General features: G+C 41.0%; 1 protein-coding gene across 1 annotated transcript; it reads left to right on the top strand.

Annotated features, from left to right (window-relative positions):
• Positions 1 to 1,411: 1,411 nt before the first annotated feature.
• On the top strand, positions 1,412 to 8,493 carry LOC121394179 (protein kinase C theta type-like). The gene is made up of 8 exons (XM_041564384.1): positions 1,412 to 1,529; positions 1,640 to 1,807; positions 2,277 to 2,368; positions 3,284 to 3,346; positions 4,836 to 4,974; positions 6,741 to 6,932; positions 7,039 to 7,167; positions 7,748 to 8,493. Exons 2-8 carry the CDS (start codon positions 1,643 to 1,645, stop codon positions 7,862 to 7,864), a joined length of 897 nt encoding a protein of 298 aa, XP_041420318.1. The 5' UTR covers positions 1,412 to 1,529; positions 1,640 to 1,642; the 3' UTR covers positions 7,865 to 8,493.
• Positions 8,494 to 15,656: the final 7,163 nt, after the last annotated feature.

Here is a 15,656-nt window from a genome sequence, read left to right as displayed (position 1 = left end):
GAGAGATAAATTCATACAAATTGCGAAAAAATAAAAAATAGTATAGGAGGTATAGTATCAGAGTAAAGGAGAACATGGATTTGCGTGAGAAATGGAGTGAGAGTCCGGCTGGACAGGTAAGAAATGTAGTGAAAAGCTGCATTGAAGAGAAGACTAACAGAAATTGGATCAAGGATTCAGGAGAAAGAAAAAAAGATGCAGAAAATACTAAAAGTTGCATAAATGCACAGACAAGACAAAATAGGAGAAAACGTGTCAAGAAACAGACAGAAAACAAAGAGAAGACCATTAAAAGGAGAAGAAATGAAAAAGGACAGATTGAAAAAGAAAGCCAGGCAAAGAAGACCAGTAAAGATGGGAGGATTGAAAGGAGAAGATTTGAAGAAGGACAGATAGTAAAGGAAAATCAGGCAGAGAAGATCAGTGAAGATGAGAGAATTAAAAAGAGAGGAATTGAAGAAGGACAGACAGAAAAGGAAAGCCAAGCTGAGAAGAAGACCAGTAAGGATGCAAGGATTAAAAGGAGAAGAGTTGAAGAAAGACCGTTACAAAAGGAAAGCCATGCAGACAAGAAGACCAGTCAGCATGAGAGCTATAAAAACAGTCAGATCGATGAAGAGAATAAAAAAATCACAGAAAAAAACAGTAAAGGAACAAACATAGAGCAAAAAGAAGAGAAGAACAAAAGATTAAGATCAGAAGACCCCTTAGAAAGTAAGGAAACTTTACTACTCTTTTTATCATTTAGGATGAACATACACATTTCTTTAATCCCTAGCTAGAATTGAATCTAGGTGTCCAGTACTACAAGGCAGTCCCACATTGATATTAACAGTATATGGACTATTGTAAATGACAAAAGTGCTTATAATAGCAAGCTGGACATTTTAACATTGTCCTAATGTACCCTTTACATGCCCTTCAACCAATTCCCTCACTTGCTAATAAACAGCAACAAAACTGCTAATTTCCCTATATACCCTGTGCTGTTAAGTGTCTAACATACGCTACTATGTACAGACTAATAATGATAAGTTTTTTCGTTTTCACTGAAAAATTGTCAAACTGCAGAAATGTTTTTTGAAGTCTTAGTGGGCAACATTTTTACAACTGAATTGTCAATGGGTGTTTTTTCTCACTCTTAATTTATAAATATAAAGTCAGTGGGGATCATTTATAAGCACTGGGCAAATTTGCACCTGGGCAGCAACTCACGACAACTAATCAGATGATTACTTTCATTGCTTAACCTGCAGTTGGCTGGAAAAAGCTAATCACTGATTAGTTGCTATGGGTTACTGCCCAGATGCAAATTTGCGCAGCGTTTATAAATGAGCCCCAATGCATGTTTTTTCCATTGGTGCTCCTCACTACAGTTAAGCTGTGATGTGCACTCCTAACGTAATTCTTTTCTCTAACAAGGTGGAAGCATACAGAAGAGACCATGTCTGGACATTGAAAGACCTGCTCCCCTGGATGTCAATAACTACAGCTTCCACTCTATACTTGGACGAGGAGGCTTTGGCTGGGTGAGTGAAGGATTTCCCAATTCATTAAGCATGTTTGTATAGCAAGATACATTGCTTTTGTTTCTACAAGAGACCCTGCGATATTCAATCTCTTCTCTTATTTTTATTAGGTGATGTTGGCTTCTTTTAGGCCAAAGAAACAACTTGTGGCAATGAAGATCTTGACGAAGGAGTCTGAGAAGAACGACTGCCATGCCATCGCTAAAGAGGCCCGTCTACTAAAAATCAGCAGAGAATGTGCATTTTTATGTCAATCTTATGCAGTTTTTCAGTCAGAGGTAAAGTATACTGGGCCTCATGCACAATAACGGGTTAAACATAGCACTTTCCATATGTACCTAAGATTTAGTTCTTGACACTCGCAGGACTTATTGTCAGGGGTACTTAAATATATTAAAGTCACATGACTTTGAAATGCACGCTACACAACTCCTAATACTGCCCTATTTGCCCTGTTAAGCCGTGATCACTACCAGTTTGCTGGGAAAATGCCATCAAGCAGCAATAGATTGCAGCTACCAGATCCACAGCGCAACTCTGCATTTTATTAACAGGTACTAGCAAATGGGGCAGTATTGGGAGTTGTGTGTGATGCAGTTCGGGGGGGGGGGGGGTTGGAAGTTACTGCAGACGGCCCAAGTTGCATAGATGGTTTTGTTCCCCTTTAAACAAGTACCTTGAAGCCCATCTTATCACCAGCTCTATTTTTTGGTATTAATGTCTCATGTCTCACATTCTTCTATCCAGCTGGAAGCCTTCTTTGTCCTGGAATATGCCAGTGGGAAGTCTTTAGGGCAAATGATTTCGAGTGAAGGAAAGCTACCAACATCAACAATCAGGTGAGTAATATTAGGCCGAAATAATTCCAGATAGGGTTGCCACCTTTTTTGGAAAAAAAATACCAGCCTTCCTATATGTTTGCTTATTTCCCCTCTATCCAGGGCAAGTAAAAGGGAAATAGGTGCAATGCTTATAACTTTTCACATTAGCTCTTTTGATCTTACACCCAAATCCTCTTTTTATATACGTATATATAAGGGTAATGAGCATGGTTTATATTTGAAATCTAATTATGCAAGATTTGAACATGTTTGTCCTGTTTATAGGGATGGTTCACCTTTAAGGTAACTTTTAGTATGTTATAGAATGGCCAATTCTAAGCAACTTTTCAATTGGTCTTCATTATTTACTTTTTCTAGTTATTTGCCTTTTTCTTCTGACTCTTGCAGCTTTCAAATGGGCATCACTGACCACTTCTAAAGAGCAAATGCTCTGTAAGGCTACAAATTTATTGCTATTGATACTTATTATTAATCATCTTTCTATTCTGGGCTGCTCCCATTCATAATCCAGTCTCTTATTCAAATCAGTACATGGTTGCTAGAGGAATTTGGACCCTAGCAACCAGATGCAAACCGAAGAGCTGCTGAATAAAAATCAAAACAACTCAAAAACCTTAAATAATAAAAAGTGAAGACCAATTGCAAATTGTCTCATGTTAAACAAGGGGGTATTATGTCCCATTAATACATTTATTTTTTCTATGTCTCAATTACAAACACAAGATACATCATTGGGACAAACTTGTGCCTAATAAAATGCTTTATTTACCAAAAAACTGTGTTCCTGGCAGGATGATTTTTTTGCCATGATACTTAATACACTAATTGATATACAGATAAGTGCATTACTTCTGAGAGAAACATTAGAAATGGTGTGATACAGGAATGTTGATTATTTTCTTCTTTGAACAGGTTCTACACAGCAGAGATGGTGGTTGCCCTCCAGTTCCTGCATTCCAAGGGAATCATTCATCGGTCAGTAAAATCTCAGTATATTGTGTTAAACCTTTAATATGTTATTTAATGTATAACTGTTATGATCAGGGCCGGGCCAAGGTATTTTGGCACCCTAGGCAAGGACTTCAATCAGTGCCCCCACCCGGTCCTACATTACCATTTCCCACCTTACCATTCAAATTGCACACCCATTATGTTGCCCCATGTACCTGTGCCAGCACCTATCATATTGCCCCATATGTACCTGTGCCAACGGCAGTCAATCTCTCAGATTGCTCCCAAAACCCCAATCTGCCAGCATAAGACAAAACATGCATCATATTGTTACCCCCAGTCTGTAATTACGCCAGCAGCAGCCAAAATAATACATCATATTGCCCCTAATTTGTACCTGTTCCAGCAGAAGCCAAAAATCCATCATAATGCCCCAAACATCTGTGTACCTGTTCCAGCACCTATCATATTACCTCCATTTGTACCTGTGCCAGCAGCAGCCAGAAAAATCCACAATATTGCCCACAAATATGTACTTGTGCCAGCAGGAGCCAAAAATCCCTAGTTCAGGCCCTGGTTATGATTCCAATTACTGGTAGAGATCTGTCTTGTAAAGTTCTTCGAGATACCACTTAATTTAATACAGGTATTTAGATATATAAACAAAAGGTCTTTGTCATACAGGGGGGTTAGAAGTGAATACTTGTTAGCTATAAATAAGTTTCATATATTATGCCCTCAATCAATCAAGGACAGTGGCACACAGTGGTTTTTATCGCCCGCTTAATTTCTCAGTTGCTGGCAGGTGACAAATTGCTGAAAAATACCCTTCAATAGGAGATAATGGTACCAGCTCTAACTGGAAGTGTATTTTTCTGCAATTTATCTCCACTACCTTCATGTAAAAAAAATGGGCAACAAAATGTTCTGTCTTTTCTAGCCAGATGCAGGTAGCTGCTACTAAAATATCTGTGTGGCAGATTAATTAATACATATATGGGAAGCTTGTTCACGGATCATATTTGCATAACTATAGGGGTGCAGACCCCCACAACTGCAGATTAGTACAGAGGAACAGGTAGGGAGACTGGACAGCAAAGAAGGGGACCAATGAATATCCCTGATGCAGTGGCATAACTACAGGTTACAGGGGAGATCATGGCAACAGAGGGTGTGGCATGTAGGGCTATGGGTGAACTAGTAACACTTGATTTTGCCCACATCACAATTTCATGTAAGGGGGTCTTGTGAAATCTATTTTTAGGGGGCCGGCTTTTGAAGATACACCACTGCTCTGATGCCTATGTTTGTGCAGACACACTGCAAGCCACTCTCATGCAACAAATATGGGGATGGTCATGTGGACCCAGGGTCACACCCCTGACATTAAAGGCAATATGTGATTATAGGAAACCTATACAGGCCTTTATCTTATTAAATAACCCTGAACTCTTTCCAAGAACTCCCTCTGAATTTCTATGAAACTAAATTGTTCCTAATATTTAACCTACAGTGATCTCAAGCCGGACAACATATTGATCGATAAAGACGGCCATATAAAGATCTGCGACTTTGGTATTGCAGAAGAAAACATCATTGGCCAGAGGAAGACCTACGGCTTAGCAGGAACCCCTGGATACCGGGCACCAGAGGTAACATAATTTCTTGTAAAATATGTACAATATATCCATAATAGTATAAATATATAATGAAGAAAGGTTTGTAAAACTATAAAATAAAAAGTATAGAATAGCATCAGAATCTCAGATGATCCCATTCCCATGGGAAACCATCACCTAACAAGTGTGCAATCCTACTATACAGTATGTCAGACAATTTATATTCTTGAAAGAGTTTAGACTGGTCTGAACCCAATGTGGCCTTTAAAAATGATTACTGAAATTAAATTAAAACTATGAGTGCCAATGCTAAAACCTTTACACTTTTACCAGAAGAGGGATTGACTTTGTTGTCTGAAAACCATTTAAACACACTGTACTTCAATATTAAAAGAAATATATTTATTAAACAACAGGCTAAGAGGGGCCTCTCTTGTTGCAAGTAAACTTTAATTAACAACACAAAGTATACTCGATTACATTCCGTAAATATCAGTTGAAGGTACAAATTCTTAAATGTGACTTTAGAATCAATAAATTGATTATAATAGTCAGGGCTGGGCCAGATCAGGCGGTGCCCCAAGCAACTCGTCTGGTTGCGTCGCCCCCTCTACTATGCCATGCGCACGCACACATGCTGTCAGGTCTTGTTTCCACGTGCGCATGCGTACTGACAGGTGCCCCAGGGAACCAGTCTGGTCGCGTTGTCCCCTCTACTATGCGTGTGCTCTGCATGCACACATACGCTGACAGATTTTGTTTCCATGTGCGCATGCGCACACCACCCACCCCTCATGTAGGCACACATGTATGCACGCCTATCACATAATTCTTCAGGCTGGACTGGGGTAGGCAGCGGTTAAAGGTACGTGCCGGGCTCCCTCCAAGCTTTGCACCCTAGGCACGTGCCTACTCTGCCTACCCCTAGTTTCGGCCCTGATAATAGTTTAGGCACAGCAGTACTGTAATTCCTCCCCTTGCACAGGGTCCTGCTGTGGGAACACATGAATGCACTGGCAATTCCTGATATACATTGGAGTACATCATATATCCAGAACTCCAATGCAAATATATCCCACCCAAGTGTGATTCACTTTGTTAGTTGTTTGGGAAATTGCAAATTAAATTAAAGAGGATACTCCACATACCTTGTTCACAAGCGCATATGTTCCTCTCAATTACCCACCAGTGATTTAAGGGATAGATGTACCTTTTTTAACCTGTTTGGTCTACTTACTGATGTGCATACACAGTAGAGGGAAAAGCCAAAATTTAACAAAAGTGTCGGCTATTTCATTCTACTACACATGCGTCTGCCCCGGGAAATTTATAAACCGTGAATCAGGAAGAGTATTGATCCGTGGGGTTTGCTGGAATAACCCCAGGTCAGTGCAGTTTTCTGCTGATGGGAGCACTGGTCCTGGGTAGGTAAATTAAGTAAATAGAATCACTTGCAGGTGCCTAACTTTTGGTATCCCCAAGTGTAAAATTGTCTTCCTTCTCCTTTAATGTTTTACGTGGTTTTAAAATAACTGAGTCAGTCCTTTTTCTGATGCAGTTTAGATGTTCCAATTTGCAATAAGGCATCCCATGTTCTAGGCAAGAATCTCGTTGCTATGACATAAGCAGTGTGATTCCTATTGACAGTAGTGAGAAGCAGTTTATAGCAATTCCATGGAGAAAACTATGTAACCTTGTAATTAACTTTCAATGCTTAGTTCTCTATACTAACATAAATAAAAGCAGTAAATTAGGTTTTTTTGCTGCAGTAATTTGTTTCATTTATTTTCTCTTCAAAGATTCTATCATATGAGGATTACAATGCAGCCGTGGATTGGTGGTCTTTCGGGGTTACAATGTACAAAATGGCCACAGGAGTCTTGCCGTTTTCAGCAGCAGGCAGCATTCAAAAACAACGTTTGGTAATTATAATGAAACCACCAACTTACCCATGTGATATGAGCGAGGAAATGCTGGACCTCCTGCCTAAGGTAAATTGGTATACTGGCATACTGCATCTTTACCTGCTCATAATCCAGACAGTTACCCATTATAACAATTGCAGTACTCAAATATATGATCATGTTTCCCTTTTAGCTTTTGGAAATGAATGCGACTCAACGGATTGGACTGAATGGTAACATCAGGGAGCATGCTTTCTACAGCACCATCAACTGGGAAGATCTGGAGAACCGAAGACTGGAGACCCCTTTTCAGCCAGGAATGGTAAATGAATGTGCTGGGCAATCAATGTGATACATTTAGTAAGACTCACCCTGCAGGTGCACTACTACTCTTTTTGTATAATTTCATGAATTGGTAGGGCAGAGGTCTTCTGACTTGGGTTAAGGCTCTCATTTTTGTTATAGCTGTATGAATTACCTGTATATAAAAACAGTCATAACCATCATTCTCCCATTGTTCCAGTGATGGTCAGCTAAAACTTTTACCCCAAATAGTTGTTAAGTTAGGCCTCCCTTAATAACCTAAGGCGCCCTTAGGTAGACAGCCCCATTATTTGCTGCTGCTGATATCTACCAGAGTGATAGGGGATAGCAGAGTTAAGATAAAGAGGTTGTCCCAGTTGCATACAACAACCCTTGCTGTTATTGGGATGGAGGGCAGGTCAGCTGCATTACAACACCAGGTAACTGAGTTTGCCCCTTTTCTTCCTTGTAGTGAGTAAGCCCTCAGTGACCAATAAGGTGCGAAAACAAATCTACATAAAAACACAAGTCAAATAAATACTAAATTCTGCCATGTGAAATGTTGTATAAAAGGTTCAGTGCTTTTCCTGTGTTCACAGCCACCTGTAGACGACTTCAAAGAATTTCCGATAACGTTCTCCCATCAAAGTTCCAGTGAAAAAAACAATCTGAAAGATTTCTCCGAAGTTGATCCCAAATGGAATTGGCAGGAGTAAGGCATTACCTTTGTTCTAACATGGGACACCATCTTTAGTTGCTGCCTGTAACAACCTGAGGCCCTTAACATCATACCATATTTGGCAAGCTCCACCCCTAAACAACCAATCCACCTGTATTGTCAAACCTAAACCATCTCCTGTGAATGTCACCTGGTTCTACCATCAACACCAGCACCAGACGGGATCTTTGACTGTAGCTTCTAAAGGATGGAAATAGAAAGGTACTGTGGTGAGTTTACATCTTGAATAAAGAGTACTAAATAAAACCAGTTTACCCCCACCCCCAAACTTCTGCCTCCCTCCTATTCGCTTACCCGTGATTAACCCTCATCCTAAGTGGCTCACGCCAGTGGCATAATCATAAAGGAAGTAGACCCCATGGCCGCGGGGGGCCCGGTCTACTTCCTTTATATTGTCTCTCTCCTACTCCCTTATCCCTGACTTCCCTCATCCTGATCAGTAAACCACACCCCAAACCTCTGTCACTCTCTTATTCCCTCACCTATGGTTATCCCCTTTCCTAAATGGGCCACGCCAGTGGCATAATTATAAAGGAAGTAGACCCCATGGCCGCGGGGGGCCCCTGGTCTACTTCCTCTATACTGTTTCCTCCTACTCCTTTTCCTCTGATTTCCGTCAATCCTAACAATTACACAACACCTCAAACATCTGCCTTCCTCCTATTCCTTTACCTGTGATTAACCCTTTTCCTAAGCAGTGGTGTAACTATAAAGGAAGCAGACATCCTGGCCGCGGGGGGCCCAGGTCTACTTCCTCTATACTGTCTCCCTTCTGCTCCCTTATCCCCGATTTCTCTCCTTCCTAATCACTACTAAACTTCTGCCTCCCTCCTATTCCCTTACCTGTGATGACATAACTATAAAGAAAGCAGACCCTGTGGTCGCGGGGGGCCCAGGTCTACTTTCTCTATACGGTCTCCCTTCTACTCCCTTTCCAGCCGATTCTCTATTCTCTCCCAGCACCTTTCCTTGCCTGTTCCCATTTTCTGTGTATGTGTGTTCTGTGTGTGTATGAGTGCTGTGTGTTTATGTGTGCTGTATGTGTATAAGTGGTGTGTGTATGAGTACTGTGTGTGTGCTGTTTGAGTATGTGAGCTGTGTGTGTGTTTTATGTATATGTGCTCTATGTGTGTATGATTGTTGTGTGAGTGTGTGTGCTGTGTGTATGAGTGCTGTGTGTGTATGAGTTCTGGGTGTGTGCTATGTGTGCGTGTGTATGAGTGTTGTGTGTGTACAGTATGAGTGCTGTGTGTGTATGTGTGCTGTTTGAGTATGTGGGCTGTGTGTGTTCTATGCATATGTGCTCCGTGAGTGTGTGTGCTGTGTGTATGAGTGCTCTGTGAGTGTGTGTGCTGTGTGTATGAGTGCTCTGTGAGTGTGCGTGTTGTATGTATTTGTGTGTATGTGCTTGAGTGTGTCAGTTTAGTAATTTGAAATGCTCACCCATTTGTTAAACAGGAGAACACTGAGATATATTTCTTTACTATTATCCACTAGCATTTCTAGGTGCTTCTGGGGCCATTTTACTTGCAGTCCATGGCCAGTTCAGCATTCAGTGTGTTTGTAGATCTTGTATTAACAGCACAGCTGCGACTGACTACACTGCAGGTGAAATTGGCTTAGAAGCCCCTTCAAATGTCTAATGTGTGTGTATTTACATCCTTACTGTTCTCCTGTTCAACGAACCAGTCACCAGTATCAGGATATTTTTATAACCTGGTACTTTAGCAAATGTACTGTATGCCAATACTGAACCAACCCATACGCCCTGTATGTAGCATTGTACTTACTGTACAAGGCTACTGTTATTAGTATAATTAGGCACCATTGATCCAGGGATTATACCGATTGCCTTTTTGGAGTCAGGAAGGAATTTTTTCCCCCTTCTGAAGCAAATTAGAAGCTGCTTCAGACGGGGGTTTTTTGCCTTCCTCTGGATCATCTAAAAATGAGGTAGTATTTGTTTCAGCAAACGGTTGAATTTGGGCATCTTTTTTCAATCATAAGGCCAATGCCACACCAGACTGAAAAAGCTGATTTGCTCCTATTCACTCCATGGTGTAAGTGCACTGATATACATGGAACAGATTATGGCATGGAAATGCATAATCACCAGATTCCACACCAAAATCCGAGTCAGTGCACTTACACCATGGAGTGGATGGAGCGGATCTGCTTTTTCGCAGCCTGGTTGTGACATTAGGGTAGGGGCACACTGGGCGATTCGGGGAGATTTAGTTGCCTGACGACTAATCGGCTCGTCTTTGCGGTGATCAATCTCATCGAATGCCTTCCCTCTGTCTTGCGCCGACTATAATGAAAAGTCGCCTGCGGCATGGCACACGTGGTGCTTCGTATTCCGAAGTCGTCCGAAGTTTCCTCGTGAGGCAACTTCGGGGCGACTTCGGAACGCAAAGTGCCATGTGTGCCATGACGCAGGCGACATTTCATTATAGCCGGCACAAGACAGAGGGAAGGTGTTCCCCAAATTGCCCAGTGTGCCCCTACCCTTAATCTCACTGTTAAGCAACTATGTCAGTACAGATAAGACCATTAACATCACAATTAAAATATAAATAAAACCAACTAAAAATCCCTAAAAACAAAAGGGTACTAAAATTAATCAAATAGAAGGGGGTTCGGTGCTGGTTTTTTTAAACCGGTGATTGGCTACATATGAAACTAGGATTAGGGACTAATACAGCAAACTACAGCAATAATATTAGCTTCTATATACCAGTAGCTTAATCTGTGATTTGCTTTAATGTGTATGAATGTTGTATGGTTTTGTGAGATGTGTGTATGAGTAAATAGGCCACATTGTAAAAATAAGACCAAAATATCTAGGGCTGTATCTGGCATAAAATGCACGGAAGTTTAGAGAAAACAGGACAGGGCTTGATTAACTAAATGTTGCCTAGACACCACCTGCTTTGTACCCCCAAGTTTGAGTTAGTAATTCGATCAGCTAAATAGGGTCATCATTAGTCATCCACCAGTATTTATAATCTAAAATCCTTACTGGTTAGGGGAGTATTGCAACAAATCATGTGTTTAGCCAAGCAATGGAGGTAGAAATCCCACCTGTATTAGCTCTCAATGTGGTTTGCTCCAACTCAGAAACAATCACCAGTGTATGTGTGAGTGAAAGTCTGTGCTGTGTCTGAATGTTTACCTAAAAAAATCCCAGTGAAGAGCTTTAGGGAACAAATAGGTAATGATTGCAGCAAATCATATGGTTAGCAAAGCAGTGGGAATTTAATCCTCCTTAGGGAGGAACTCCACGGTGCGGCTCGAGGCGACACGTCGCCATGCGACTAAACTCATGTGACGTGTCGGATACAGGAAGTGTAGGAGAAATCACAGGTAAGAACTACATTTATCCGACTGTCGAATGAAAATGCAGTGTGCAGCGTTTTCATCCGACAGTCGGATAAATGTAGTTCTTACCTGCGATTTCTCCTTCACTTCCTGTATCTTCAGAACATCTAACACGTCACATGTGTTTTGTCACATGGCGACGTGTCGGCTTGAGCCGCACCGCGGAGTTCCTCCCTTATGCCTATGATCACCAGCTGATTTGCTCCAATAAAATAAAACTAGCTAGCTATGTGTGAATGAAATGTAATTCTATGTGTGTGTATGAATGTTTAGCTCCTTGTACCTCTCAGTCATTACTGAAGAGGAAAGGTCCCATGACGGTTTGTCACTCAGTGCTGGACCAGCTATGGAACTATTGCAGTAAATGAGAGGGTGAGCCATTTGCTGCAATAGGTGTGTGAATGGACAGTAACAAGAGTTGAAGCCTTGACGTGGCGTTACTGCTCATATGGGTAACCATGTGCCAATTCAACCATTTGTGACACTGGAATTGTGGAATGTCTGAGTGTCTTGTAAATGTCTTTAGACCCTTGAACAAGTCTCTCTAATCTACTAATATTATGTGTACGCTTTGTTTTTATTGAAAAGGAAATATACAGTTTGCATAGGTATTCATTTACCACATTCTGTAAAGTTGCAGCAATAACAGGTTTAAGGACTTGGATAAGCAAATACCAGTAGGGGGTTGGGCTACTGCCAGAAGGACTGGGCTTCCTACATAATGTGGGGTTCATTGGTTTGTGGTGGGTGAGGATGAGGAGGATGGATTTTTAGGATCAAGGCATTTCCAGGTGGGAGTGAAGCTCTACAATTCCTATCATTAACCTTAATTGTAGGGCAATTATTGAAGGATAAGGAAATCTAAATTCATTGAGGTGCCAAATTCTTTGGTACCCCTATTTCAATCACTACGGTCTCTTCTTCAGTCTCCCTATTTCAATCTATAAGGTTTCCCCTGGTCTGGTGACCCTTTTCAGAAAGAAATTGTACTGGCACATGTTACTTTCTGTAGCAGCTACAAGCCACAACTTTCCTTTACTCTCACACATTTAGTAAAATTGTCTTTCCTGATGAAAAGCAGCCCCATAGCCAAGGGTCAATTCCATCATGGTTGCAGTCTGCTTACCATGAAGTTGAAGCAAATAGAGCATTTCTGATTGGTCTGTCATTGATAGCACGAGCAAATGAAATTGCAGAGCTAGAGATGTTCTTCATCGCTGTAGCTGTCAGTAATGTAGAATCGATGTTGCTGGTGCTCTGGTATCTGCCAATGCCTTGCAGTTAAAGGGTTAAACATCCAATTGACAGCAGAAACTTTCAAAAAACGTTTTAAAATCCCCATTATTTATGTTGTATGCCTTGCTTAACCTTGCACACCAAAACAGCCTGGACCATCATCTGCAGTTACTCTGAAATTTTGTTCTTAAGTTTTCTTTAAAAGACAATAAAAAGTCGAATTTCCCAGCTTTATTCCAAGGAGCCGACAGCACCTGCAGGCCAAGCAGAGTTAAATGGTCAGTGGTAGAAAATGCACAGACTTGGTACAGAATGGACTAATCCATTTAATTTCTCTTAACCTTATTTACTCCAAGTAAATGATATAATAAGGAACGTTTTCATAAACGTGTGTGTGTGAAGTTTGGTTAATAGAACTGCCACATATTTGTTTGGGGCCCAACAACTGGGCCATTGACTTGGGCCTTAAAGTGACCCTGGGTGTCACCATATATGCTTGGGGAGGAGGTCTGGCCAAAAATATATACTTCTTTTGGAAGCCTTTTATTACTCTTTGGGTCTCCCTTCTTTTAGCCCTGGACTTGGTGCATGAGCAATTACTGCTGTGAGGATCCCATTATGTGGAATCTTCTCTGACTCTGACCCTGACCCCTTAAAGACATCAGTTATGACCTTTAATATAATCTTAACAAATTTGCTGAAACAAAAACAAACGTACACCCCCCCCCACACACAAAACAGATAAAAGAATACTCCTTCCTTAGTTATTATGTGATTAGCCTATACCTCCCAACTGTCCCATTTTTAGAGGGACAGACCCTCTTTTGACAGCTCAACCTGCAGTCCCTCATTTGTACTGGAAAGTCCCATTTTTCTCTGCACTGAACAGCCAGAAAAAGAAACAAAGTTTCTAACTTAATTGGCTTTTGGAAGAGAGCCCAGAACAGCCACAACAGAAGATAAGATACATTTGTAACAATTCAAATGTATCTAGATAAGCAAATAAGTAATTGTAACAATATAAGACAGGGGTGCCCAAACTTTTTGCAACGAGGGCCAGATTTGGTGAGGTGAAAATGTGTGGGGGCCGACCATTCAGCCTGACATTCTTTGAACCATTAACATTAAATTACAGGAATCACATAGCCATAATATTTGGGCACATTAGCCATTAGTGAAATGATCTGCCACTTGGTCTATACTGCTGCCTGTGTGCTGAAGGTGTTAGCCATAGACATGTACTGGAACTTAGTGACGCCATACTTCTTTAATTCACTGTACTGGCACATCAGTACATCTATTGACACCTTCAGCCCTAAAGAAGTATGTGAAAACAGCGCGTCTCTACGTGCCAGTAAGTGGCAGATCATTTCACTAATGTGCCTTAATATAACTGCTATGGGATTCCTGATCACTGTGCTGGGGGCCTCATTATTATAAATTTCATGATGGAGTCTGAGGGCGGTGTAAATTTGAAAAAGGGCTGCAATTGGCCCCCGGGCCGCACTTTGGACATGCCTGATATAAGATAACAGGTCTCTTGGAAAAAGTTAGACTCACAGATTAAAGGGCAATTCACCTTCATTAGCAAAACTGTAATAACTGAAAAAAAATTTAAATTGAAAGATATATTATGTATAAATCATAAAGTGCTGTAAAATTTTTGCATGAATCAAAGTCACTAGGAAAAGAGCTTCTGAAGCAGCTGATTTCTGCCTGTGCACAAATAGTTCTCTGACATCACGGAATGCTTCTGTACATACGCACACTGAATTTGGCCAGAGAAACTTGAACACAGGTATGGGACCTACTATCCAGAATGCTCTGGGGCTTTCCCAATAACGGATCCATAATTTGGATCTTCACATCTTAAAGGGGTTGTTCACCTTTAAATTAACTTTTGGTATGATGTAGAGAGGGATATTCTAAGACAATTTTCAATTGTTTTTCATTTGTTATTATTTAAGGTTTTTGAGTTATTTAGCTTTTTATTCAGCAGCTCTCCAGTTTGCAGTTTCAGTAATCTGGTTGCTAGCGTTCAAATTCCCCTAGCAACCATGCACTGATTTGAATAAGAGACTGGAATATGAATAGGAGAGGGCCTGGATAGAAAGATGAGCAATTAAAAAGTAGCAATTACAATACATTTGTAGCCTTACAGAGTATTTGCTTTTTAGATGGGGTCAGCGATGCCCATTTGAAAGCTGCAAAGAGTCAGAAGAAAAAGGCAAATAATTATAAAACTATAAAAAAGAAATAATGAAGACCAATTGAAGTGTTGCTGAGAATTGGCAATTCTGTATCATACTAAAAGGTTAACCACCGCTTTAAGACTACTAGAAAATCATGTAAACATTAAATAAACCCAATAGGCTGGTTTTGCTTCCAATACGGATTAACTGTATCTTAATTTGGATCAAGTACTATTTAATTATTACTGAGAAAAAGGATATTGTTTTTAAAATTTTAGATTATTTGATTATAATGGAGTCTATGGGAGACGGCCTTTCCGTAATTCGAAACTTTCTGGATAATGGGTTTCCGGATAGCGGATCCCATACCTAAATTCAGGGGATCATTTATAGTCAGTGTCAGACTTGCAGGTCCGAGGCTGTCCAGGGCTTTCAACCACATGCACCATCACCCTCCCTGCCTTTGCCGCAACCCCCCTACTGGCCCCCAAGAGTTCATGTCTTGTAGTTTGGAGCGATCGGGGTCAGAAGGTGAGATCAGGGGGCAGAGAAAGTGGTAAAGGGTACAGGTCTGGGTTGACAGTGCCCAGAAGTTCTGAGGCCCACCGGGTTTTTACCCAGTGTCCTGCTGGCCCAGTCCAACCCTCCTTATAGTGACAATGATGGGAATCTGATATTTTTGGCAGATGGACCTGATGTGCTGCACATGCGCCTATTGCAGAGATTTAGGTGACCCTACCCTCAAAACTTATTTAGAAAAGCCTACCCTACCCCAGGCAGATTGGAACCCTAAAATCAGCCATGTTAACTTAATGAAGAAGAACTTTTGCTGCTGTTAAACTGGCTTTAAGCTGCAATTTTCACTACGTTGTCACTATAATAAAAATACTTTCTTTAACAGGCGTTAGCACTGTAAGTGATCAGAGAGTCTTTCCCCCTGTTCTGCCTGTGACATGATCC

The sequence above is a fragment of the Xenopus laevis genome, chromosome 5S, assembly GCF_017654675.1.
Source record: "Xenopus laevis strain J_2021 chromosome 5S, Xenopus_laevis_v10.1, whole genome shotgun sequence".
Classification (NCBI taxonomy): Eukaryota; Metazoa; Chordata; class Amphibia; order Anura; family Pipidae; genus Xenopus; species Xenopus laevis.
This window is presented reverse-complemented; position numbering and strand designations above follow the sequence as displayed.

What these genes read in the sequence shown, in the direction of transcription:
- LOC121394179 (XM_041564384.1), top strand. Translation starts at nt 1,643, where the DNA reads ATGTTGGCTTCTTTTAGGCCAAAGAAACAACTTGTGGCAATGAAGATC. An exon ending in TGCTGGACCTCCTGCCTAAG is followed by an intron (nt 6,933 to 7,038) that starts GTAAATTGGTAT and finishes TTTCCCTTTTAG; the next exon opens with CTTTTGGAAATGAATGCGAC. An exon ending in CCCCTTTTCAGCCAGGAATG is followed by an intron (nt 7,168 to 7,747) that starts GTAAATGAATGT and finishes CTGTGTTCACAG; the next exon opens with CCACCTGTAGACGACTTCAA.